At 39.3% G+C, this 26,843-nt stretch overlaps 1 protein-coding gene across 1 annotated transcript in view; it reads right to left on the bottom strand.

Annotated features, from left to right (window-relative positions):
- MRPL39 (mitochondrial ribosomal protein L39) overlaps positions 1 to 26,843 on the bottom strand; it is a 328,194-nt gene that overhangs the window by 217,787 nt on the left and 83,564 nt on the right. The window contains exons 3-4 of the mRNA XM_053706005.1: positions 4,558 to 4,697; positions 407 to 506 (exon numbers count right to left, since the gene is read on the bottom strand). Coding sequence (XP_053561980.1) covers positions 407 to 506; positions 4,558 to 4,697 — 240 coding nt within the window. The remainder of the gene's footprint in view (positions 1 to 406; positions 507 to 4,557; positions 4,698 to 26,843) is intronic.

Raw genomic sequence — 26,843 nt, 5'->3', positions numbered from 1 at the left:
TGTATGTTCAATATTCACAAAAAAAGCAAGACGTCAGGAAAACAAAATTAATGTATTTAAATAGTTGTTTATAGACTGAAAGGGACATACAATCATAGTAATTTGTTACAGAATTGTAATGTTGAAAGAACATCCATAAAGTTAAAAGTTGCACACCAGGCTACCTAATGTGTTGTTTCTAAAGCACAGCTGTAGATATGAGTATTTGCCACTGATTGGCTTATTGGCATGCCTTGTCAGAAGCTGCAATGCTCTGCACATGGAAATGCAACTTTAACTATGTGTTTAATCACTTTGGAAAGGGTAAACAGCTAGAAAATAGCATGTATTTAATAATAAAATGGTCCAGTTAATTAGAGAATTGCAGTATCCCACTAGACTGTTCATTTAATAGTAAATGTCTTACCTGGTACCTCCAGAGCTCTGACCAGATTCACTGTGTACTCATCTTTGAATGCTTGCTCCAGAACACATCCAAGTATCATAGCACAGGAACGCCAATATGCCTGCAAACAAGATAGGCTCCATTATTGCTGCGTCAATGGTACAGAACGCATTACTAGATAAAGTGCAAAGGGAAGTTTTAAATATAAAATATTATTGCATACATTCTATACATGTAAAAGCATGAAACGTCATCCCCAGTATTAGCAATCAGAACCATATTGTAAACGTTTTACATGCTGCAAAATATTTGTGACATTTTAAAAAGGACAAAAGGTGATGAGCCCTTCCAGATATGCAAAGGTCATACGTTTTATGCCCAGAACAATGCCACATTTACTGCAACCTATTTTTCTGAGAATTTGTCCCTCGAGCTGTACTTAGTCTGGTACCAGAATCTTTTAGTACAACCTGTTAAGGCTTTTCCATATAAGCAGAAAATGTTCTTGGACTGATCTAAAAGGACTAGCATGGAGTAGTGACCTTTAGACTTGGCAGTAAGCAGGTTAATTGTCACCTTGGTAGAGAGTTGGGGGGACAAAGACAGATAGCAAAGGGTAGAGAAGATTGTTAGATGAGAGAAAGCGTGATAAGCGTTTATAAACAATGCTCTCAAGAAGTTTCAAGGTGAGGGGAAGAAGAGAGATGGGGCAATAGTTGAAAGGGAAGCTGGATTGAGTGACTTTTTTAAGAACAGGTGTAATTGCAGCAAATTTAAGGTATGCTGGAAATGCACCAGCTTTAAGTGAGAGATTAAAGTGAAGGTAAAGTTACTGTAATGACTACACGTTATAGCATTAAGTGTATCAAATAAACATAAGTTTAATTCATGAATTCTTAAATTAATCAAGTTCTCACCTTTAAAAATAAATTCCCAAATGTACTCAAATTCAACCCGTTTTTTTGGGGGAGGGTTTATCGGTGGGTCACGTTTTTGACTAAGCCAAGTGAAATGTCGTCCGTTAGGCGGCCGTCACTTCACGTCATCAGCCCCTTTAGCAGTAAGCGCATGCGCTATTCAAATTTTCAGAAGATTGGCAACCACGCGCGTTCCAGTGCGCATTTGGAAATATTAATCACAAATAGCCGCATGCGCAGTGGTTAGCAGCATCGCCGATTAGAGCATGTGCAGTTAGAGACTGCAGCAAGAACGCGCCTTTGAAAGATACAGAGAGCGGATGGGAGCGCTGAAGACGGAAGTAGGTCTTGGGAGGAGTTGTGAGATAAGCGGTAGGGATTTTTAAATATAATTTTTATTAGAAAATATTGCAGTAATCTGAAAGAAAACTTAGCGACTAGATTAGGTTCATATGGAGAAATGTTAGGTTGCCTTGCATAATCGCAAACTTTACCTTCACTTTAAATATGTGTGTGAGGATTGGTGTAATATTAGGGGAAAGGGAAGGTAGCATCAAGGGGACAGGTAGTAAGATGGGAAATGAAAGGAGAGCAGAAAACTCCTCCTCTGTAACAGGAGGGAAAGTGCTGAGTTTTCAGTGATTTTTGAGGACTGGATATTGTTGTTGTGGTAGGAAGTTATTTCATGTCGGATGGAGTCAATTTTAAAATGTATTGAAAAATCATGAGCTGTGAAATAAGTGGTAATGGGAAGAGATGGGGGAGGTACAGGAGGGTATTTTAAAAGAGTGGAGAAAAGATGCTTAAGATTGTGAGACATAGATGAAATCATAGTTGCAAAGTAGGAGAGGTTGGGGGAATAGGAGTGCCGCATAAATTTGCAATGCAAGAGGTCGTCAGTGGAGCGAAATTTTCTCTGTGCCGTTCTGCAGTGCAGGTGCATTTTTACAAGTAGCGTGTGTGTGCCAAGGTTGGGGGTTCCAACGGTTGCAGCTATGGAAGGAGGAGCGATTTTGTCAAGGGCAGAGGTTAGAATGGAATTATACGGAGAGATAGATTCCTCAGAACAGGAAAGGGAGGAGATTGCAGAGAGAACGGGTTTAGAGTGTGAGATAGTAGTTCTGTGTTTACAGCTTTGCATTTTATAGGAAACAAAGTGAGATGTCACTCCTCCCTGTATGTATACAGTCACTGACATTTAATAAAGCACTGACCTTGTGCAAGACTGAGCCAGTGCGGACAATGTATCAGGAAGAGGAGCAGCCTGAAACAACAAGACAGCTGGGACGAACAGAAGAGCTGCCAAGACTCAAGAGAGACAAACTGTTGCTTGTGCTGCAAAGAGCTGTATGTACCGCAGATGTGAGGAGCACACACACACACCATTACATCACCAAGACCATGCAAAAACATGTGGAGAGAAAATGTTTACAGATGGACTGGAAAGGCACAGACAATGATCAAACCCTATTCTAATGGAATGGAAAACATAGAAACATAGAATTTTACGGTAGATAAGAACCAAAAAGGCCCATCAAGTCTACCCATATTACATGTTACTTTTTCCTGCATGTCCCAGGCATTTTTTAATTCCTTTACAGTCTTTGTGTTTACCTCCTCAAATGGAAGTTTATTCTATGAATCCACCCCCCTTTCTGTAAAAAAATGCTTTGTCAAATTTCTCCTGAATCTGCTACCCTCTAACTTTAGATTGTGACCCCTTGTTTTGGCATTTATTTGTTTGTGGAAAATGCTTTCAGCTTCTATTTTATTAAGTCCCTTCATATATTTCAAGGTTTCTATCATGTCACCTCTTTCCCTTCTAACCTCTAAACTATACATATTTAGGTCATAGAGTCTTATTTATGTACGTTTTATATTTTATACCATGTATCATTTTAGTAGCTCTCCGTTGGACAGCTTCTAGTGAAAAGACCCCTTACACGTACCAAAACCTGAAATGATTAAGATTTGTAGTTGTCTATCTTTGTTGCATCTAAAGAAGAATATTTTAAAATACAGTTTTGTTTTTGTTTGTTTTGAAAACTGCTGATCCTATACAGAGAATTATAAAAAAAAAAAAAAAAAACTTTTTTGTTGTTGTGGGAGTTTTGCTTATCGGACAGGGAGCTTTTGCACAAGTATTGCACAAACACGAAACGCATCTTTTTCATACATAAACATTTTTAATTCTTTTAAATATGATCTTCCATAAGCACGATGGAAACTTTTAAAGTTAAATATCCATTAAAAATGTTCTTTTCACAAAGCAAAAGCAGCTATTTGATTTTGCCCGCACTATCAGTAGAGAGATGATTTACATTGCAACCACAGATTGATCTTTGTCCATTTGCCTGTTGTATTGATCACAAGAAGATGTGAAAATGGAGTTCAGCAAGTTCCGATGATCTGCTCTTCTTTGCAGTCCTATTGACATTCTACTAGAAGCCTTCTGACCTTCAGCAGCAATAACATAATTTAAGGCTTCAATTCAACGATCAGCTGAGACGCTTTAAAAAAAAACACTTCATTTTCCATTATATCACCAAGCGATGGGTTTTGGTTCACAAGATTTTTGTAGCAATAACCCTTACAATTAATATTTTACAATTACAATAAAAGTTAGCTACAGTAAAGACAAAGTTCCATTTCCTTTATTCTGACATATTATGCAATTTTTAATAAGCTTCTAATTTATTTTTATCATAAAATGTGCATTTTTTGGGGTTCCTTTATTGAAAAGCATACCCAGGTAGGCTCAGGAGCAGCAATGCACTACTGGAAGCTAGCTGCCGATTGGTCGCTGTTCATATAAGCCTCTTGTCATTGGCTTACCCAATGTGCTCAGCTAGCTCCCAGTACTGTAGTTCTTTCAACAATAAATACCAAGAGAACAGAGAATATGTTATAATAGAAGTAAACTAGAAACTTAAAAGAGTATGCTCTATCTAGATCTGAGGTTTCATGTTCTTTAATTATTTCCCGCTTATACAAAATTTTCAAGTTCCGATATAAACAAATTGAAACCATGCGATCATGTGATTTAAATGATGGGACCGGGTCAGGGGAGAGTGCCTATGACGTTAGACACGCTCGCCAGCCAGCGATCCCATTTACCAAGCCTCCATGGCTTCAAAACAGCCAAACGGCTACGACGTCCCTAACAGCGCTAAATCCCAGCGCAGCTAGGATAGTGGAGCATGTGCGATATTTCTAGACCAGTCTGTAAATGAGTAAATAATATAATACACTTACTTTGTTCACTTCTTCCGGATTTTCATCTTTAAAAGTAAGAAACTGGATATTACAGGATTTAGTCAATGGTTTGTACATGTCCCAGATTTCTCCGTCCACAAGTGCCAGAACAGACTTTTTACAATACCACTCACTGAGATCTAGGAGATAATGACATGAAAATAATAAACAAATCTTCTGACAATTAAACAGCAGCTTCTGTATAAATTCCCAACAGTTTCTGCAACCTTTGTATACCAGTCTTAGTTTAAAAGCAATTTGCAACAGAACTCATTTTAACAGTGTTTGCATACTGTATTTTTCCATATTTGAGTACTAAAATACTCTTGGGAGCAAAATGACAGCAGGATAATTAAAAAAAATAAGCACTTAATATTCAAATGTCACCTGCTTTTACAATGCCACCCTTTATAGCAGTCAATAGGTTGATTGTAGGTTTCCCAAGCACAGTACCGTATAAATGACTGCTGATTTGTAAACATGTTTTATAACAGCTCAGCATTAAAAAGAGTGACACTGGAACATCACTCACAATATTTTAATTGCATGATGTTAGTCAGTATCTAGAATTAATAAAATATAATTTTCTGTGGAGTATTGACTTCTTGAGGATAGTATTTGCTTGTTATTGGCAAGGTAGAGATAATAAGTTTAAAAAAAAACATAATTTATGCTTACCAGATAAATTCCTTTCCTTCCAGATAGGGAGAGTCCACGGCTTCATTCCTTACTGTTGGCAAATACAACACCTGGCAACCAGGAGGCAAAGACACCCCAGCCAAAGGCTTAAATATCCCTCCCACTTCCTCATTAGCCCAGTCACTCTGTTGAGGGAATAAGGAAAAGTAGGAGAAACATTAGGGTATAAATGGTGCCAGAAGAATAAAAGAAATAATAGGGGACCGCCCATAGACAAGAAAAAACGGGTGAGGGCCATGGATTCTCCGTATCCGGAAGAAAAGGAATTTATCTGGTAAGCATAAATTATGTTTTCCTTCCTAACATAGAGAGAGTCCACAGCTTCATTCCTTACTGTTGGGAAAACTATACCCAAGCTCCAGAGGACACTGAATGAATAACGGGAGGGAACAAAAAGGAAGAGGCGGACCCTATTCTGAGGGCACCACAGCCTGCAAAACTTTTCTTCCAAAAGCTAAAAACATCAAACTTGTAAAATTTTGAATAAGTATGTAAGGAGGACCAGGTAGCCGCCTTACAAATCTGATCCATAGAGGCCTCGTTCTTAATGGATCATCCGCTTAGCTTACAAGACAGCTGGACATCGTCATCCTGAGTGGATAACGGCTCATTCCACTAGAGCAGTGGCTTCTTCTTGGGCCTTTAAAGGGACACTGAACCCAAATTCTTTCTTTTGTGATTCAGATAGAGCATGCAATTTTAGGGAACTTTCTAATTTACTCCTATTATCAAATTGTCTTCATTCTCTTGGTATCTTTATTTGAAAAGCAAAAATGTAAGTTTAGATGCCGGCCCATTTTTGGTGAACGACCTGGGTTGTTCTTGCCGATTGGTGTATAAATTCACTTACCAATAAACAAGTGCTGTCCAGGGTCTGAACCAAACATTTGCTGGCTCCTTAGCTGCTGCTTCTTTTTTCAAATAAAGATAGCAAGAGAACAAAGAAAAATTGAAAATTGGAGTAAATTAGAAAGTTGCTTAAAATCGCATGCTCTATCTGAATCACGAAAGAAAAAATTTGGGTTCAGAGTCCCTTTAAAGGCCCAAGAAGAAGCCACTGCTCTAGTGGAATGAGCGGTTATCCACTCAGGATGACGATGTCCAGCTGTCTCGTAAGCTAAGCGGATGACACTCCTTAACCAAAAAGATAGGGAAGTCGAAGTAGCCTTCTAACCCTTACGCTTCCCTGAATAAACAACAAACAAAGAGGAAGATTGTCTAAACTGCTTAGTAGCCTGAAGATAGAACTTCAAGGGGCGAACCACATCACAATTTTGAAGTAAGCGTTCCTTCGATGAAGAAGTATTAGGACACAAAGAAGGAACCACAATCTCCTGATTGATGTTACGATCTGACACAACCTTAGGAAGAAAAACTAATTTAGTACGTAAAACTACCTTATCTGCATGAAAAATCAGATAAGGAGGCTCCCATTGCAAAGCAGAGATCTCAGAAACTATGCGTGCAGAGGAAATAGCCAACAAAAAGAGAACCTTCCAAGATAACAATTTAATGTCAACGGAATGCAGAGGCTCAAACAGAACCTCTTGCAAAACCCGAAGAACAATATTTAGGCTCCAAGGAGGAGCCCCAGGTCTAAACACAGGTCTGATCCTAATCAGAGCCTTAACAAAGGACTGCACGTCTGGAAGCTCAGCCAGTCTCTTGTGCAATAAAACCGACAGGGCCAAAATCTGTTCCCTCAGGGAACTAGCAGAAAGGCCCTCCTCCAGCCCATCCTAGAGAAAAGATAAGATCCTGGCAACCTTAACTCAGTGCCAGGAAAAATCGCACTTCACACCAGAATAAGTAGATCCTCCACACCTTGTGGTATATACGCAGAGTAACTGGTTTACGAGCTTGAATAAGAGTATCAATGACACTCTCAGAGAAACCTCTATTGGCTAAGACTAAGGGTTCAATCTCCACGCAGTGAGCCTCAGAGAACCTAGATTTTGATGAACAAATTGACCTTGTATCAGCAGGTCTCTGTGACAAGGTAACTTCCATGGAGGAGATGAGGACATCCCCACTAGATCCGCGAACCACGTCCTTCGCGGCCATGATGGAGAAATTAGGATTACTGATACCCGCTCCTGCTTGATGCGGGTCACTACTCGAGGAAGAAGCGGTAATGGAGGAAAAAGATATATGAGTTTTAACCTCCAGGGCACTGCTAGTGCATCTATTAGTTCTGCTTGGGGATACCTCAACCTCGACCTGTAAAAGCAAAGAGTGTGTTAGCTGGAGATAGGTAAATATCAGATTAGCCAACCTCCTGATTGCACTTTTCACCACATATGCAATAACTACGGGATGTCCAAAAGTACACAGTGGGTGGAAGTGGCGCCAACTCAAGGCTATCTGATTAATAGAAAAATGTGTGCCAAAATATGGAAGGATAAATAAAGCAAATTGCTACAGCTATGAGTTCAAAAAATGTATAAAACAATTTATTGACAAATTTAAATAATGATCAATTAAATTAGAATTAAAAATTTAATCAATTAATATATTAAAGACACCGGTGTCTACTCTAAAATCATACTAACAATATAAGACTAATCTACTGTCTAAATCAATCCTCAATGATAAGTGACATAAAGTGAGAATCAGACAATGACCATAAAATTAAGCAATGCTCATATCGTTATAAACAAACACAGTAAAAATCAAGCAGTACTTGAAGACTGGGCGGTCTGAGTATCTATAATGCTGCTAGGTTTGATTTCAATAGCACAGGAGAAGTTATACTCCTTATTCCTAGAGTCTGTTGTGTTGGATGATATTATCAGAACGCTGTTAGGATGTTAATAACAGAAAAAAGAATAGTTCATTCTCAAATGTACTTTTAAATTTTAAGCGGATGTTTTAACAGCTGTTATCAGTTGTTTCTTAGTTCACCGCTTCAAATTCTCTCCAGCCCGGCGTTCCAGTATGGGAGGTGGCAAGCTTTAGCCTCTCACCTGTGAGCCTGTAGTGTACTATTAGGTAAACGCTGATTGAAATGTTTCTATTTTCCTCTAAATGCTGGTTGTAATGTTTCTATTTTCCTCTTAGTGTGCACACTTACAATAATGTCTTCACTCCTACCGTCTGCTCAGCGGTGTAGTCCTTCCACTGGTGCTGGCTTAACGGTCCTGGGAGCCAAATCAATCTGTGTCTCTGTGTCTCTTCCAAACAAACTGGGTCCTGGTGTGGTTTCTACGCGTTTCAGCTCTCCAGGGAGCCTTTGTCAAGATAACCTCCACCAGCTGCGCTACCTCATTATATAGGGCTTATCCATATTAACCCTTTCCTGGTTTTTCATTTTTTAGTCCATTAAATGTGAGTTTCATGTTCCATCATCCAATTATTAGAAAAGTTTTCCAACAGACTTGGTTTCCCAAAACATTGATAGCTATCGGCTAGTCTAATCAATTGGTTGTATATACTCTTTAAGTCACATCACTTTCGCATAGCAATTTGCTTTATAGAACATCCAAATAGAAAAGTTTATTTCTCTAGCAATACAAATTTGTTAATATAATTAATTATACATAAATCTCGTCAAGTAAAACATAAAAATAAAGATAAAAAGTAAAAAATCGTTTTTTATATAAAAAGTGTTGAGCATATTCGAACCAGGGACCTTAGACTTTGGAACCCTCAAGCTTAACCATTCAGCCATAGCTGATGAATTATTTGTTGGCTGAAATTATGGGGATCAAATCTCTCATTTAGTCATCATTTATAGACAAAAGATTTTCGTTATATTTTCTCCACTGGATACGAACCCTTGGACCTATCCTCTCAGTGGTTGACATCTTATCCACTAAGCTGGCTTGCTAGTTGATATAACCAGTCTAGATAATAGTTTTATTATATAATTTCTTTAGGGTAATTCTAGACATTTATTACTCCTTACTCTCTATGGGGGAAATAATTACTAATAGATTATGTATCGATCTCATCAAATACAAAAGTGAAAATAAATAAGAATAAAAAATGAATAGTAAAAACGAAGATCTTTTATATATATGATAGTCATAAAGAGTTTTAACCTGATTCGAACTCAGGGCCTTGGGCTTTCAAGCCCAAATATTTAACCATTCAGCTATAACGGCTTACTCATTATTGTCTATACATAAGGGAATCTAATCTTTTATCTAGTCCTCACCTAATATAAAAAATAAAAATACACAGTTTTCCTCACTGGATGCGAACCTTTGGACCTTTCTATCTGCGGTGGACACCTAATCCACTGTGCTAGCTGTATAATTAGCATAACTTTATCTGGATCTTAAACTTATTGTTTAATTCCTTGGAAGGTTTTCTCACCTTACTCTCCTTAGAGGAAAATTTATTAAATTAATAGCATATCCTGTCCAAATTTATATATCTCGGAAGATGTCCTATCTGGGAACTGTTTAAAAATTACTTACATTATCCCTAATCTTAACTCGTTCGACCCCAACTCATGACTTTCACATATGAGGAAGGTATTTAAATCCTATGGGACACTATGTAATACAGGGTTGCGGGAAATGTATAGTTATTGTCATTAATATCTATCATATAGTGAAAGAATAGAATGATATTCATTAAAAAAATTGTTTGGTTAATTGAAAGAATTTATATCCATCTCACTATTGAGACCTTTAGGGTGTAGTGTCCCAAAATTAAAAATAAATTCAGCTTCCTGTTTTAGTAATTTCTTGGTCAGATTCCCTCTCCTCCCATCAAGCGTAACTTTTTTAATTCCCCAGAATTTAAGAGCTCCTATATTGTCCCTGTGGACTTCTTTGAAATGTTTATACAGGACGGTATCTTCTCTCTCATGCTCAATCGCCAGTAAATGTTCACGTATACGGTCTTTAAGTTTTCGTCCTGTCTGTCCGAAGTATCTTAGATTACAGCTACATTGTAGCATGTATATGATGTTAATATCTGTACATCTTATAATATCGGTTATCTTTATCACCCTTCCATCTTTCTCAGATTTAACCTGTTTAAGTTTAGTGCTGTGCTTGCACGCCTTACATTGGTGGCAGGGGAAAAAACCTTCAATTCTTTCTCCTTCTAGGGTCTTATAACCTCAATTACACATTTTAATATCACCTTTAAACTCACTGGGGGCTAACATTGATTTTAAGTTCTTTGCCTTCCTATAGATGAATCTTGGATTCCTTCCTAGATTTGGCCCTATTAGTGGATCTTTCAATAAAAGATGCCAATGTTTTTGGACTATATTTTTGAAATAATTTATAGTGTGACGAAGAGAGGGAGAAGAGGAGGGAGAGGAAAGAGAGATTTGTTGATTAATGAAGGAAATAATGATCAATCCGTAGTGGATATACCCTTAAATATAGAGAGTAATGGTATTTTCAACCTCAGTAAGTTAGAATTAACTAGGACGCAAGAAAATGTTCTAAAAAAGGGATTATCCTTCTCTCCAACTTCAGTAATGAATAAATTTGAACATTACATAAATATCAACCAATTTGTAAGAAAATTAACTTTAAAGAAGTACTTTTTGAAAAATCCAAATTATAGATAGTCATACAGCTGAGAAAAGAGAATTTATTCATACTAATTTTAGATCCAAATCACAGTTTTTTCCAACGCAAGAAAAAGGAAATTATATAGAATCTTTTGAAAAACTCGTAAAGCAAGAATTAGAGGAAATTGATACTAAACAAACCAAGAATCTTAAATGGAACTTAAGTTTGAAAGAAAAAGCAATTCTAAAAGAACTACAGTCCAGAGATGATATAGTCATAAAGCAGGCGGACAAAGGGGGGGTCTGGTAATTATGGACAGTATTAATTATAAAACTGAGGCCTATAGATTGCTGAATGATACATCCACATATAAAAAAACTTTTGAGTGATCCGGGTGATAATTATTACTGTAAATTGAAAGAAATGCTAGATGAAGCAAAACTAGTAAATTTGGTAACTGAATATGAATATAAATTTTCTTCTGATCAAGAATTTTAGAACACCCATATTCTACTTCTTGCCGAAGATTCATAAAAACCTTAAAGACCCACCGGGACGCCCGATAATATCGGGCATTGATTCAATTACATCGAACATGTCACAATACATCGACTTTTTCTTACAGAACTATGTGAAGGAACTCCCCTCTTATATTTCAGACTCGGCACATTTCTTTAGAGTCTTAAGAGATATAAGTTGGGAAAAGAATTTCGTACTAGTCACTTGTGACGTAAGCTCCCTTTATACGAACATAGAACATGATCTAGGAGTTCAGGCTATAGAGCATTTTTTTTAAAAAAGACCCTAACATGACAAATTCAAAGGTTTTTTTTTTATTAAAGTGTATTAAATACATTTCAGGAAATAACTACTTCAAATTTGAAAATAGTTATTTTCTACAAGTAAAGGGTACGGCTATGGGCACAAGGTTCGCACCCAGTTATGCGAATCTATTCATGGGGATATTTGAAAGGGAGGTCATTGACCAGTCCCCATGGGGTGCGAACCTTGTGCTCTATAGACGTTATATTGATGATTTGTTTTTTATTTGGAGGGGTGACACAGAGCTACTGGATTTATTTATTGATGATTTAAATACTAATAGATTTGGCCTGCAATTCACATATGAGTTCAGTAATCTAAAAATTAACTATTTAGATATAGAGATAGAGATAAAGAATGATGAAATAAGAATGAAGACTTTTTTCAAAAAAGTCGACTAACAATTACGTAGATGCGGCCAGTTGCCATCATATTAAATGGAAAAGAAATATACCGAAAGGCCAGCTAATGAGAGTTAGAAGGAATTGTACGGATGTAAAAGATTTTGAGGAACAATCCGAAGTACTAATACAAAGATTTGGGCAGAAAGGTTATAATACCAATAAAATCCAAGATATAGCGGAGGAAGTAAAAAATACAGATCGTGAAAAATTATTACTTAAAAAAGAAAAACCTCAAAAAGGAAGTTACAAGGAAACAACTGATATACCAGTAATTACTACCTATTCTGCACACTATAAATTATTTCAAAATATAGTCCAAAAACATTGGCATCTTTTATTGAAAGATCCACTAATAGGGCCAAATCTAGGAAGGAATCCAAGATTCATCTATAGGAAGGCAAAGAACTTAAAATCAATGTTAGCCCCCAGTGAGTTTAAAGGTGATATTAAAATGTGTAATAGAGGTTATAAGACCCTAGAAGGAGAAAGAATTGAAGGTTTTTTCCCCTGCCACCAATGTAAGGCGTGCAAGCACAGCACTAAACTTAAACAGGTTAAATCTGAGAAAGATGGAAGGGTGATAAAGATAACCGATAGTATAAGATGTACAGATATTAACATCATATACATGCTACAATGTAGCTGTAATCTAAGATACTTCGGACAGACAGGACGAAAACGTAAAGACCATATACGTGAACATTTACTGGCGATTGAGCATGAGAGAGAAGATACCGTCCTGGATAAACATTTCAAAGAAGTCCACAGGGACAATATAGGAGCTCTTAAATTCTGGGGAATTAAAAAAGTTACGCTTGATGGGAGGAGAGGGAATCTGAGATGGATATAAATTCTTTCATTTAACCAAACAATTTTTTTAATGAATATCAATCTATTCTTTCACTATATGATAGATAATAATGACAATAACTATACATTTCCCGCAACCCTGTATTACATAGCGTCCCATAGGATTTAAATACCTTCCTCATATGTGAAAGTCATGAGTTGGGGTCGAACGAGTTAAGATTAGGGATAATGTAAGTAATTTTTAAACAGTTCCCAGATAGGACATCTTCCGAGATATATAAATTTGGACAGGATATGCTATTAATTTAATAAATTTTCCTCTAAGGAGAGTAAGGTGAGAAAACCTTCCAAGGAATTAAACAATAAGTTTAAGATCCAGATAAAGTTATGCTAATTATACAGCTAGCACAGTGGATTAGGTGTCCACCGCAGATAGAAAGGTCCAAAGGTTCGCATCCAGTGAGGAAAACTGTGTATTTTTATTTTTTATATTAGGTGAGGACTAGATAAAAGATTAGATTCCCTTATGTATAGACAATAATGAGTAAGCCGTTATAGCTGAATGGTTAAATATTTGGGCTTGAAAGCCCAAGGCCCTGAGTTCGAATCAGGTTAAAACTCTTTATGATTATCATATATATATAAAAGATCTTCGTTTTTACTATTCATTTTTTATTCTTATTTATTTTCACTTTTGTATTTGATGAGATCGATACATAATCTATTAGTAATTATTTCCCCCATAGAGAGTAAGGAGTAATAAATGTCTAGAATTACCCTAAAGAAATTATATAATAAAACTATTATCTAGACTGGTTATATCAACTAGCAAGCCAGCTTAGTGGATAAGATGTCAACCACTGAGAGGATAGGTCCAAGGGTTCGTATCCAGTGGAGAAAATATAACAAAAATCTTTTGTCTATAAATGATGACTAAATGAGAGATTTGATCCCCATAATTTCAGCCAACAAATAATTCATCAGCTATGGCTGAATGGTTAAGCTTGAGGGTTCCAAAGTCTAAGGTCCCTGGTTCGAATATGCTCAACACTTTTTATATAAAAAATAATTTTTTACTTTTTATCTTTATTTTTATGTTTTACTTGACGAGATTTATGTATAATTAATTATATTAACAAATTTGTATTGCTAGAGAAATAAACTTTTCTATTTGGATGTTCTATAAAGCAAATTGCTATGCGAAAGTGATGTGACTTAAAGAGTATATACAACCAATTGATTAGACTAGCCGATAGCTATCAATGTTTTGGGAAACCAAGTCTGTTGGAAAACTTTTCTAATAATTGGATGATGGAACATGAAACTCACATTTAATGGACTAAAAAATGAAAAACCAGGAAAGGGTTAATATGGATAAGCCCTATATAATGAGGTAGCGCAGCTGGTGGAGGTTATCTTGACAAAGGCTCCCTGGAGAGCTGAAACACGTAGAAACCACACCAGGACCCAGTTTGTTTGGAAGAGACACAGAGACACAGATTGATTTGGCTCCCAGGACCGTTAAGCCAGCACCAGTGGAAGGACTACACCGCTGAGCAGACGGTAGGAGTGAAGACATTATTGTAAGTGTGCACACTTAGAGGAAAATAGAAACATTACAACCAGCATTTAGAGGAAAATAGAAACATTTCAACCAGCGTTTACCTAATAGTACACTACAGGCTCACAGGTGAGAGGCTGAAGCTTGCCACCTCCCATACTGGAACGCCGGGCTGGAGAGAATTTGAAGCGGTGAACTAAGAAACAACTGATAACAGCTGTTAAAACATCCGCTTAAAATTTAAAAGTACATTTGAGAATGAACTATTCTTTTTTCTGTTATTAACATCCTAACAGCGTTCTGATAATATCATCCAACACAACAGACTCTAGGAATAAGGAGTATAACTTCTCCTGTGCTATTGAAATCAAACCTAGCAGCATTGTAGATACTCAGACCGCCCAGTCTTCAAGTACTGCTTGATTTTTACTGTGTTTGTTTATAACGATATGAGCATTGCTTAATTTTATGGTCATTGTCTGATTCTCACTTTATGTCACTTATCATTGAGGATTGATTTAGACAGTAGATTAGTCTTATATTGTTAGTATGATTTTAGAGTAGATCGTCTCCATCTTGAAGGAAGGGACACTGAGAAATTTGTTTAAGCACTTCAGGTCCAGAATTGGGCGGAAAGTTCCCTCCTTCTTTGGGAAGAAAAGGTTTGAATAAAACCCCAAACATCTTTCTTCGATAGGCACCGGGACAACAATTCCTAAGTAGGATAGATCCCGAACGCACCCTAGAAAGGCATCCCTCTTTTATGGTAGATAGATTTGAGAGAAGGAATCTGCCCCTTGGCGGATGAGATTTGAAGCCTATCTTGTATCCCTGAGATACCACCTTCAGGACCCACAGATCCTGTACGTCCTTGAACCAGGCGTCTGAAAAAAGACAGTCTGCCCCTACACAATTTGATCCCAGATTGGGGGCCGCCCCTTCATGCCGATTTGTTTTCGGCTGGCTTCTTATTCTGCTTGGATTTATTCCAGGACTGAGCCGGCTTCCAAGTACTCTTGGGTTGCTCGGGCTTGGAGGAGGATTGTTGTTGTTGGGATTTGTTCGAACGAAAGGAAGGAAAATTAGAAGATTGTCATCCCTTAAGACTTGTTCTTCTTAACTTGCAGTAGGAAGGTACCCTTGCCTCCGGTAAACAAAGAAATAATGGAGTCCAGGCCTGGACCAAATAAAATCTTTCCCTTGAAGGGAAGAGAAAAAAAGTCTGGACTTAGAAGTCATATCCGCAGACCAAGACTTCAACCCGAGTGGCCCAGCGGGTTAGGATCGCAAAGCCAGAGGCCTTAGCATTTAGGCAAATAATTTGCATGTACACATAACAGATAAAAGAATAGCAATCATCAGTGCTTTAATCCTGTCTTCAATATACTTGAGGAGAGACTCTACCTCAATGAGTTCCGACCAAGAGTCGCACCAGTAGGTAGTAGCTCCAGAAACCGCGGCAACTGCAGCCGCTGGTTGAAACAAAAATCCTGTATCTTGAAAGATCTTTCTCAGAAAGATTTTCATTTTCTTATCCATCGGCTCTATGAACAAAGAACTATCCTCAAGAGATAAAGTAGTACGTCTAGCATCCATCGTAGGAATGGAGCCCCACAAATCCAGTTGAGAGTCAAAGACCAGGAACTTTTTAAAAGTAGACGAGGGGGAAAAGGAAGAACCAATTCTTTCCCATTCGTTCTTAATAATGTTCGCCATCTTAACGGGCACAGGAAAAGTCAAAGGAACTTTCCGGTCTTCGTAAACTCTGCCTAATTTAGGTATCATGGGTTCTTCAGGCAGCGCTGCCTCTGGAACTTCTAACATAGACAGAACCTTCTTTAAAAAAAACACAAGTGTTCAATTTTAAATCTAAAGGACGCTTACTCTGCAGCAGGAGGCTTAGACGCTAAGGACTCCGACCCAGAATGATCACCTTCTGAAGCTACAGAGGTTAACTCATCATCGAATAACTGGGACATAATAGCTAAATCCAATAAATATTTAGATTACTCCGGGTCAGGAGAGCTATGTTTAACATTTCTCTTGCGTTTGTTAGAGAGAGGTAATGCACTGAGGGCTGCAGACACCACCGTTTGTAACTGCGTGGCAAAGTCCGCAGGAAAAAGGCCCCCTCCAGATGGAGGATTAGATGTGCTAGGGGGAACTGCATGTGGAGTGGATAATGGGGAAGTAATTTCACGGGACGCCGAGTCCTGAGAGGTAGATGGCTCACTAGTCTTAGCAGGCTTGTCTCCCTTCTTAGACTTTATAATGGTGTTAAGGCATGTGGAACATAATTGAGTGGGCGGGAAAACCACGGCCATCTCACAATATGAACAGGTATGATTTAGTACAGACGGAGTACCTTCTAACATGTCAGAGTCCTCCATAGCTCAGGTTATACCCACAGAAGGACACAAATAAAAACATTTTTTTTATTATAGAAAACTGCACCTTTATACTCCCAATGGCTGGGGCACTCACCACCTCCTAGACCCAGACAGTTAACAGAGGAACGCTCTCCTCAGGTTCAAGTCTCAGCCGGAATGGAGGAAAACATAATTTATGCTTACCTGATAAATTTATTTCTCTTGTAGTGTGTTCAGTCCACGGGTCATCCATTACTTATGGGATATATTCTCCTTCCCAACAGGAAGTTGCAAGAGGATCACCCAAGCAGAGCTGCTATATAGCTCCACCCCTCACATGTCATATCCAGTCATTCGACCGAAACAAGACGAGAAAGGAGAAACTATAGGGTGCAGTGGTGACTGGAGTTTTAATTAAAATTTAGAACTGCCTCAAAAAAAAAGACAGGGCGGGCCGTGGACTGAACACACTACAAGAGAAATAAATTTATCAGGTAAGCATAAATTATGTTTTCTCTTCTTAAGTGTGTTCAGTCCACGGGTCATCCATTACTTATGGGATACCAATACCAAAGCTAAAGTACACGGATGATGGGAGGGACAAGGCAGGAACTTTAAACAGAAGGAACCACTGCCTGTAGAACCTTTCTCCCAAAAACAGCCTCCGAAGAAGCAAAAGTGTCAAATTTGTAAAATTTTGAAAAAGTATGAAGTGAAGACCAAGTTGCAGCCTTGCAAATCTGTTCAACAGAGGCCTCATTCTTAAAGGCCCAGGTGGAAGCCACAGCTCTAGTGGAATGAGCTGTAATTCTTTCAGGGGGCTGCTGTCCAGCAGTCTCATAGGCTAAACGTATTATGCTACGAAGCCAAAAAGAGAGAGAGGTGGCCGAAGCCTTTTGACCTCTCCTCTGTCCAGAATAAACGACAAACAGAGAAGAAGTTTGCCGAAAATCCTTAGTTGCCTGTAAGTAGAACTTCAGGGCACGGACTACGTCCAGATTATGCAAAAGACGTTCCTTCTTTGAAGAAGGGTTAGGGACATAATGATGGAACAACAATCTCCTGATTGATATTCCTATTAGAAACAACCTTAGGTAAAAATCCAGGTTTAGTACGCAAAACTACCTTGTCTGAATGAAAAATCAGATAAGGAGACTCGCAATGTAAGGCAGATAACTCAGAGACTCTTCGAGCCGAGGAAATAGCCATCAAAAGGGGATTGGAGAAATTAACCTATGAGGAGAGGCTAGCCAAACTGGGTCTGTTCTCTTTAGAAAAAAGGCGCTTGAGAGGTGACATGATTACTTTATATAAATATATTCAAGGCCCATATACAGAGATGGCAGAAGCTCTTTTTATTCCAAGAAAATTGGTTCTGACAAGAGGTCATAATTTAAGGTTGGAGGAAAGGAGATTTAATCTCCTGCAACGGAAATGTTTTTTCACTGTAAGAGCAATAAAATTGTGGAACTCATTACCAAAGGAGGTAGTGAATGCCAATACCATAGATACATTAAAAAATAGTCTGGATAAATTTCTGTATATAAACAAAATTCATGGATATGATTGCTAGTATTAAATGGGTCACATTTTAATGGGGTTATTTAAGCTTAACTGGAGCTTTTTGTAAGTATTTTAGATTTGTATAGGTTGAACTCGATGGACTTCAGTCTTTTTTCAACCTTATCTACTATGTTACTATGTTAAAAACAGAACTTTCCAAGATAAAAGCTTAATATCAATGGAATGAAGGGGTTCAAACGGAACACCCTGAAGAACTCTAAGAACCAAGTTTAAGCTCCACAGAGGAGCAACAGTTTTAAACACAGGCTTAATCCTAGCCAAAGCCTGACAAAAAGCCTGAACGTCTGGATTCTCTGCCAGACGTTTGTGTAAAAGAATAGACAGAGCAGAAATCTGTCCCTTTAACGAACTAGCGGATAAACCCTTTTCTAAACCCTCTTGTAGAAAAGACAATATCCTAGGAATCCTAACCTTACTCCATGAGTAACTCTTGGATTCACACCAATGTAAATATTTACGCCATATCTTATGGTAAATTTTTCTGGTAACCGGTTTCCGAGCCTGTATCAATGTATCAATAACCGACTCCGAGAAACCACGCTTTGATAGAATCAAGCGTTCAATCTCCATGCAGTCAGCCTCAGAGAAATTAGGCTTGGATGGTTGAAAGGACCCTGAAGTAGAAGGTCCTGCCTCAGAGGCAGAGACCATGGTGGACAGGACGACATGTCCACTAGGTCTGCATACCAGGTCCTGCGTGGCCACGCAGGCGCTATCAGAATCACCAATGCTCTCTCCTGTTTGATCCTGGCTATCAGACGAGGCAGCAACGGAAACGGTGGGTTAACACATAAGCCATGTTGAAAATCCAAGGGGCTGCTAGTGCATCTACCAGCACCGCTCCCGGGTCCCTGGACCTGGATCCGTAACAAGGAAGCTTGGCGTTCTGGCGAGAAGCCATGAGATCCAGTTCCGGTTCACCCCAACGAAGAATCAGTTGAGCTAATACCTCCGGGTGAAGTTCCCACTCCCCCGGGTGAAAGGTCTGGCGGCTTAGAAAGTCCGCCTCCCAGTTCTCCACGCCTGGGATGTAGATCGCTGACAGATGGCAAGAGTGAGACTCTGCCCAGCGAATTATCTTTGAGACTTCTAACATCGCTAGGGAACTCCTGGTTCCCCCTTGATGATTGATGTAAGCCACAGTCGTGATGTTGTCCGACTGAAATCTGATGAACCTCAGTGTTGCTAACTGAGGCCAAGCTAGAAGAGCATTGAATATCGCTCTTAATTCCAGAATGTTTATTGGAAGGAGTTTCTCCTCCTGAGTCCATGATCCCTGAGCCTTCAGGGAATTCCAGACTGCGCCCCAGCCTAGAAGGCTGGCATCTGTTGTTACAATCGTCCAATCTGGTCTGCGAAAAGTCATTCCCTTGGACAGATGAATCCGAGACAACCACCAGAGAAGAGAATCTCTGGTCTCCTGGTCCAGATTTAGTAAAGGGGACAGATCTGAGTAATCCCCATTCCACTGACTCAGCATGCATAATTGCAGCGGTCTGAGATGCAGGCGCGCAAATGGCACTATGTCCATTGCCGCGACCATTAAGCCGATTACTTCCATACACTGAGCTACTGATGGGCTTGGAATGGAATGAAGGACACAGCAAGCATTTAGGATTTTTGATAACCTGGACTCCGTCAGGTAAATCTTCATCTCTACAGAATCTATAAGAGTCCCTAGAAAGGGAACCCTTGTGAGTGGTAACAGAGAACTCTTTTCCATGTTCACTTTCCACCCATGCGACCTCAGAAATGCTAGAACTATCTCTGTATGAGACTTTGCATTTTCAAAACTTGACGCTTGTATCAGAATGTCGTCTAAGTACGGAGCCACCGCTATGCCTCGCGGTCTTAGTACCGCCAGAAGCAAGCCCAGAACCTTTGTAAAAATTCTCAGGGCCGTAGCTAACCCGAAGGGAAGAGCTACAAACTGGTAATGCCTGTCTAGAAAGGCAAACCTTAGGTACCGATAATGATCTTTGTGAATCGGTATGTGAAGGTAGGCATCCTTTAAGTCCACTGTGGTCATATACTGACCCTCTTGGATCATGGGTAGGATGGTTCGAATAGTCTCCATTTTGAATGATGGAACTCTTAGGAATTTGTTTAAGATCTTTAGGTCCAAGATTGGTCTGAAGGTTCCCTCTTTCTTGGGAACCACAAACAGATTTGAGTAAAATCCTTGCCCTTGTTCCGTCCGCGGAACTGGGTGGATCACCCCCATTACTAGGAGGTCTTGTACACCGTGAAGAAAAGCATCCTTCTTTATTTGGTTTGCTGATAACCTTGAAAGATGAAATCTCCCTTGTGGAGGAGAAGCTTTGAAGTCCAGAAGGTATCCCTGAGATATAATCTCCAACGCCCAGGGTCCCTAGACATCTCTTGCCCAAGCCTGGGCGAAGAGAGAAAGTCTGCCCCCCACTAGATCCGTTTCCGGATAGGGGGCCCTCTCTTCATGCTGTCTTAGGGTCAGAAGTAGGCTTTCTGGCCTGCTCTCCCTTGTTCCAGGACTGGTTGCTTTTCCAACCCTGTCTGTAACGAGCAGCAGTTCCTTCCTGTTTTGGAGCGGAGGAAGTTGATGCTGCTCCTGCCTTGAAATTACGAAAGGCACGAAAACTAGACTGTTTGGTCTTTGATTTGGCCCTGTCCTGAGGAAGGGTGTGACCCTTACCTCCAGTAATGTCAGCAATAATCTCCTTCAAGCCGGGCCCGAATAAGGTTTGCCCTTTGAAAGGAATATTAAGCAATTTAGATTTAGAAGTTACATCTGCTGATCAGGATTTAAGCCATAGCACTCTGCGCGCCTGAATGGCGAATCCGGAGTTCTTAGCTGTTAGTTTGGTTAAATGCACAACGGCATCCGAAACAAATGCATTAGCTAGCTTAAGGGCTTTAAGCTTGCTCAAAGTCTCATCCAATGGTGCAGTGCGAATAGCCTCTTCCAGAGACTCAAACCAGAAAGCCGCTGCAGCAGTGACGGTCGCAATGCATGCAAGGGGCTGTAATATAAAACCTTGTTGAACAAACATTTTCTTAAGGTAACCCTCTAATTTTTTATCCATTGGATCTGAGAAAGCACAACTATCCTCCACCGGAATAGTGGTACGCTTGGCTAAAGTAGAAACTGCTCCCTCCACCTTAGGGACCGTCTGCCATAAGTCTCGTGGTCTATTGGGAACATTTTTCTAAATATCGGAGGAGGGGAAAAAGGCACACCGGGTTTATCCCACTCCTTGTTAATAATCTCTGTAAGCCTTTTAGGTATAGGAAAAACATCAGTACACACCGGTACCGCATAGTATTTATCCAGCCTACATAATTTCTCTGGGATTGCAACCGTGTCGCAATCATTCAGAGCCGCTAATACCTCCCCTAGTAATACACGGAGGTTCTCAAGCTTAAATTTAAAATTTGAAATTTCTGAATCCGGTCTCCCTGGATCAGATCAGTCACCCACAGAATGAAGCTCTCCGTCCTCATGTTCTGCAAATTGTGACGCAGTGTCAGACATGGCCCTCAAATCATCAGCGCGCTCTGTCCTTAACCCAGAGCTATCGCGCTTGCCTCTTAACTCAGGCAAATTAGATAATACTTCTTTCATAACATTAGCCATATCTTGTAAAGTGATTTGTAAGTGCCTTGATGTGCTTGGCGCCACAATCTCACGCACCTCCTGAGCGGGAGGCAAAGGTACTGACACGTGAGGAGAGTTAGGCGGCATAACTTCCCCCTCGTTGTCTGGTGATAATTTCTTTACCGGTAAAGACAGACTTTTATTTAAAGTAACATCAATACAATTGGTACACATATTTCTATTGGGCTCCACATTGGCCTTTAAACATAATGAGCAAGCAGATTCATCTGTGTCAGACATGTTTAAACAGACTAGCAATGAAGCTATCAAGCTTGGAAATTTCTTTCAATAAGTTTACAAGCAATATAAAAAACGCTGCAGCGCTTTTAAAAACACAAAAAAACTGTCACAGTTGAAATAACAACGAACTAATATGGTTATAGCAACCAATTTTAAACAGTAAATGTATGAAATTAGCAGAGGATTGCACCCATTAGCAAAAGGATGATTAACCCCCCAATACCCAAAACGGATAATCAATTTAAGATTTAACGCTTTTCTCACAGTCAAACACACTGTCACAGGTCTGCTGTGACTGATTACCTCCCTCAAAAATGAATTTTGAAGACCCCTGAGCTCTCTGGAGACGTCCTGGATCAAAGAGGAAGAAGCAGGAAGACTGTGCTAGAATTTTAACTGCGCAACAAGGCGCTAAAAAAAGGTCCCTCCCACTCATATCACAACAGTGGGAGACCTGATATAACGGTGTCTATGCAGAAATATACATTAGCCATGTGGAAAAAAATCATGCCCAAAAAGATTTATCACCAAAGTACCTCACAAAACGAACATGCCAGTAAACGTTTTTAAATAACAACTTTCCAGTGTTATGCAAAGTTATCACTAAGCCTGCTACCAGTCGCTTCTACTGCAGTTAAGGCTCGTACATTTATTTCAGTACTAACAGTATTTAAAGTTAAATTCTAGTCCCTAGAAAATAACTCAACTGCGCATACATTTATCAGCCTGATACCAGTCGCTACTACTGCATTAAAGGCTGTACTTACGTCATATGGGTAACAGCAGTGTTTTCATAGTCAATTCCATTCCTAGAAAATATTTTACTGCACATACCTCATTTGCGGGGGACCCCGCATGCTATTCCCTTCTCCGAAGATACCCCACTCCTCAGAATGTGCGAGAACAGCCAGTGGATCTTAGTTACGTGTGCTAAGATCATAGAAAAAACGCAGGCAGATTCTTCTTCTAAATACTGCCTGAGAGAGCAAACAGCACACTCCGGTGCTATTTTAAAATAATAAACTTTTGATTGAAGAATGTTACTCCTATCTCCTCTCACAACCTCCTTTGTTGAGACTTGCAAGAGAATGACTGGATATGACATGTGAGGGGTGGAGCTATATAGCAGCTCTGCTTGGGTGATCCTCTTGCAACTTCCTGTTGGGAAGGAGAATATATCCCATAAGTAATGGCTGACCCGTGGACTGAACACACTTAACAAGAGAAATGAACATAGACCACACCCGGTCACATGGAGTGCAAGACAGTACTTCCCCTGTTATTACAAGTACAGCAAGTAATAGGAGCTGTGCAACACTTTCAAAAACGAATGTGAAACTTAAAAGTGAAACCTGTTTGTTCCAGCCAAAAACAAACAGTCTATCAGCCCAGGAAAAAAAATCACACAAAGCAGCATGTAAATAATTAATATACTGATTATTTAACCCCAACTGTTCAATAAACCCCCTTCAGAGGATATTAACCCCGGATCCTATCAAGGTATAAAGGAGCCACACTGTGACCCTGTTATAGTGTTTTATGTGTAAAAATGTAAACGATCTTACCTCCAGGATCCATGCTGTGGAACAGAACACAGCCTCTCAAGTGTGACAGTCTTATAGCTGCGCTCCTGAAATGGACTTAAGAGAAAGCAGGCAGTGAAACTCATCAACACTGATTGCTTAGGGGCTGTTAGCAGTAGTCTGGATGGTTTTGCAGAAAAACCTTTTACTGCATCTCCAGACTCTAACTTTTATCAATACCCTAGCTGAGAGGATGACATGACTACTTAAAACTCCAGTCCTATCTCGAAGGGCAGATACCCTTTTTCAGGATTCTCCAAATCTTCTGCACTTTTCTGCCACCTCCTAATGTGACGAAAGGCAAAGAATGACTGGCGTAATGAGGAAGTGGGAGGGATATTTAAGCCTTTGACTGGGGTGTATTTGCCTCCTCCTGGTGGCCAGGTGTTGTATTTCCCAACAGTAAGGAATGAAGCCGTGGACTCTCCATATCTTAGGAAGGAAACTATTAACATTCATTTGAAAAAACAAGCATATGTTATAAAATACAAGTGCCCAATCTGTATATATACAGAAATCACAGATTATATCAATCAAATAGGGATTCAGTATTTACTGCAATAAGCGGAAAACTGAACAAAGCATCTTAAAGGTGTTAAATGTATTTGTCACTACCATATTACTGATAAAAGGACTGGGGGAAAAACATCATAGGCTCACATCAGTCAAAGGCAGGTAATTATTTTGTTTGCTTTGCTTTGAAAAGCTAAAATTATTATTTAATCCTTACAAGGTAAACCCTGATTATTTCATGGTTTGCACAAAAACAGTACATATTTTACAAAGACTACAACAGGGCTGGCTTTTAAAAAAAACAAGTGCCTATGGTATCCTTTTTTTAAAAAAAAAAAAAACATTTTTACTTTTAAATCCATAACATATATGAACAATTTTAGGGATATGAAAGTCATAATTAAAAGTTTATGGTTCAGATAGAGGGTGCAATTTCAGGAAACTTTTTAAACATCTTCTATAATCAAATTGACATAATTCTCTTGGAATTCTTTGCTTTAGGGCACGGCTAGGTAGACTCAAGAGCAGCAATACACTACTGGGAGCTAGCTGGTGATTGGTGGCTACACACATGCCTTTTGTCATTGGCTCACCAGATTAGCTCCCAGTAGTGCAATGCTGCTCTGGAGCTGATTACATATAGTTTGGTGGTATCAATGGTTACTTTCAAGGTTCTGGTCAATGTGATTAAAAAAAATATATATAGAAACAAATTTTCTATTATGGGGAAACGACTTCTAAGTGAGTGGGATTCGAATTTGTAAATGACCATTTCAAATTTGTCCTAGCAGCAGGGGCGTATTAAGGCCTAGGCCAATAAGGCCCGTGCCTAGGGCAGCAGATATGGAGGGGCAGAACTACCTTTTCTAGAACCGGAAAAGATAACAAATAGACTAGAAGTCTTCCTGAAATCTTTAGTAGCTTCAACATAATATTTCAAAGCTCTTACAACATCCAAAGAACGTAAGGATCTCTCCAAAGAAATCTTAGGATTAGGACACAAAGAACGGACAACAATTGCTCTATTAATGTTAGAATTCACAACCTTAGGTAGAAATTTAAATGAAGTCCGCAAAACTTCCTTATCCTGATGGAAAATCAGAAAAGGAGATTCACAAGAAAACAGAATTTATGTTTACCTGATAAATTACTTTCTCCAACGGTGTGTCCGGTCCACGGCGTCATCCTTACTTGTGGGATATTCTCTTCCCCAACAGGAAATGGCAAAGAGCCCAGCAAAGCTGGTCACATGATCCCTCCTAGGCTCCGCCTACCCCAGTCATTCGACCGACGTTAAGGAGGAATATTTGCATAGGAGAAACCATATGGTACCGTGGTGACTGTAGTTAAAGAAAATAAATTATCAGACCTGATTAAAAAAACCAGGGCGGGCCGTGGACCGGACACACCGTTGGAGAAAGTAATTTATCAGGTAAACATAAATTCTGTTTTCTCCAACATAGGTGTGTCCGGTCCACGGCGTCATCCTTACTTGTGGGAACCAATACCAAAGCTTTAGGACACGGATGAAGGGAGGGAGCAAATCAGGTCACCTAAATGGAAGGCACCACGGCTTGCAAAACCTTTCTCCCAAAAATAGCCTCAGAAGAAGCAAAAGTATCAAACTTGTAAAATTTGGTAAAAGTGTGCAGTGAAGACCAAGTCGCTGCCCTACATATCTGATCAACAGAAGCCTCGTTCTTGAAGGCCCATGTGGAAGCCACAGCCCTAGTGGAATGAGCTGTGATTCTTTCGGGAGGCTGCCGTCCGGCAGTCTCGTAAGCCAATCTGATGATGCTTTTAATCCAAAAAGAGAGAGAGGTAGAAGTTGCTTTTTGACCTCTCCTTTTACCAGAATAAACAACAAACAAGGAAGATGTTTGTCTAAAATCCTTTGTAGCATCTAAATAGAATTTTAGAGCGCGAACAACATCCAAATTGTGCAACAAACGTTCCTTCTTTGAAACTGGTTTCGGACACAGAGAAGGTACGATAATCTCCTGGTTAATGTTTTTGTTAGAAACAACTGTTGGAAGAAAACCAGGTTTAGTACGTAAAACCACCTTATCTGCATGGAACACCAGATAAGGAGGAGAACACTGCAGAGCAGATAATTCTGAAACTCTTCTAGCAGAAGAAATTGCAACTAAAAACAAAACTTTCCAAGATAATAACTTAATATCAACGGAATGCAAGGGTTCAAACGGAACCCCCTGAAGAACTGAAAGAACTAAATTGAGACTCCAAGGAGGAGTCAAAGGTTTGTAAACAGGCTTAATTCTAACCAGAGCCTGAACAAAGGCTTGAACATCTGGCACAGCGGCCAGCTTTTTGTGAAGTAACACAGACAAGGCAGAAATCTGTCCCTTCAGGGAACTTGCAGATAATCCTTTTTCCAATCCTTCTTGAAGGAAGGATAGAATCCTAGGAATCTTAACCTTGTCCCAAGGGAATCCTTTAGATTCACACCAACAGATATATTTTTCCAAATTTTGTGGTAAATCTTTCTAGTTACAGGCTTTCTGGCCTGAACAAGAGTATCGATAACAGAATCTGAGAATCCTCGCTTCGATAAGATCAAGCG

Source organism: Bombina bombina, chromosome 3 (assembly GCF_027579735.1).
Source record: "Bombina bombina isolate aBomBom1 chromosome 3, aBomBom1.pri, whole genome shotgun sequence".
Taxonomy (NCBI): Eukaryota; Metazoa; Chordata; class Amphibia; order Anura; family Bombinatoridae; genus Bombina; species Bombina bombina.
The sequence above is the reverse complement of the archived record's forward strand: the minus strand, read 5'-3'. Positions and strand labels throughout refer to the sequence as shown.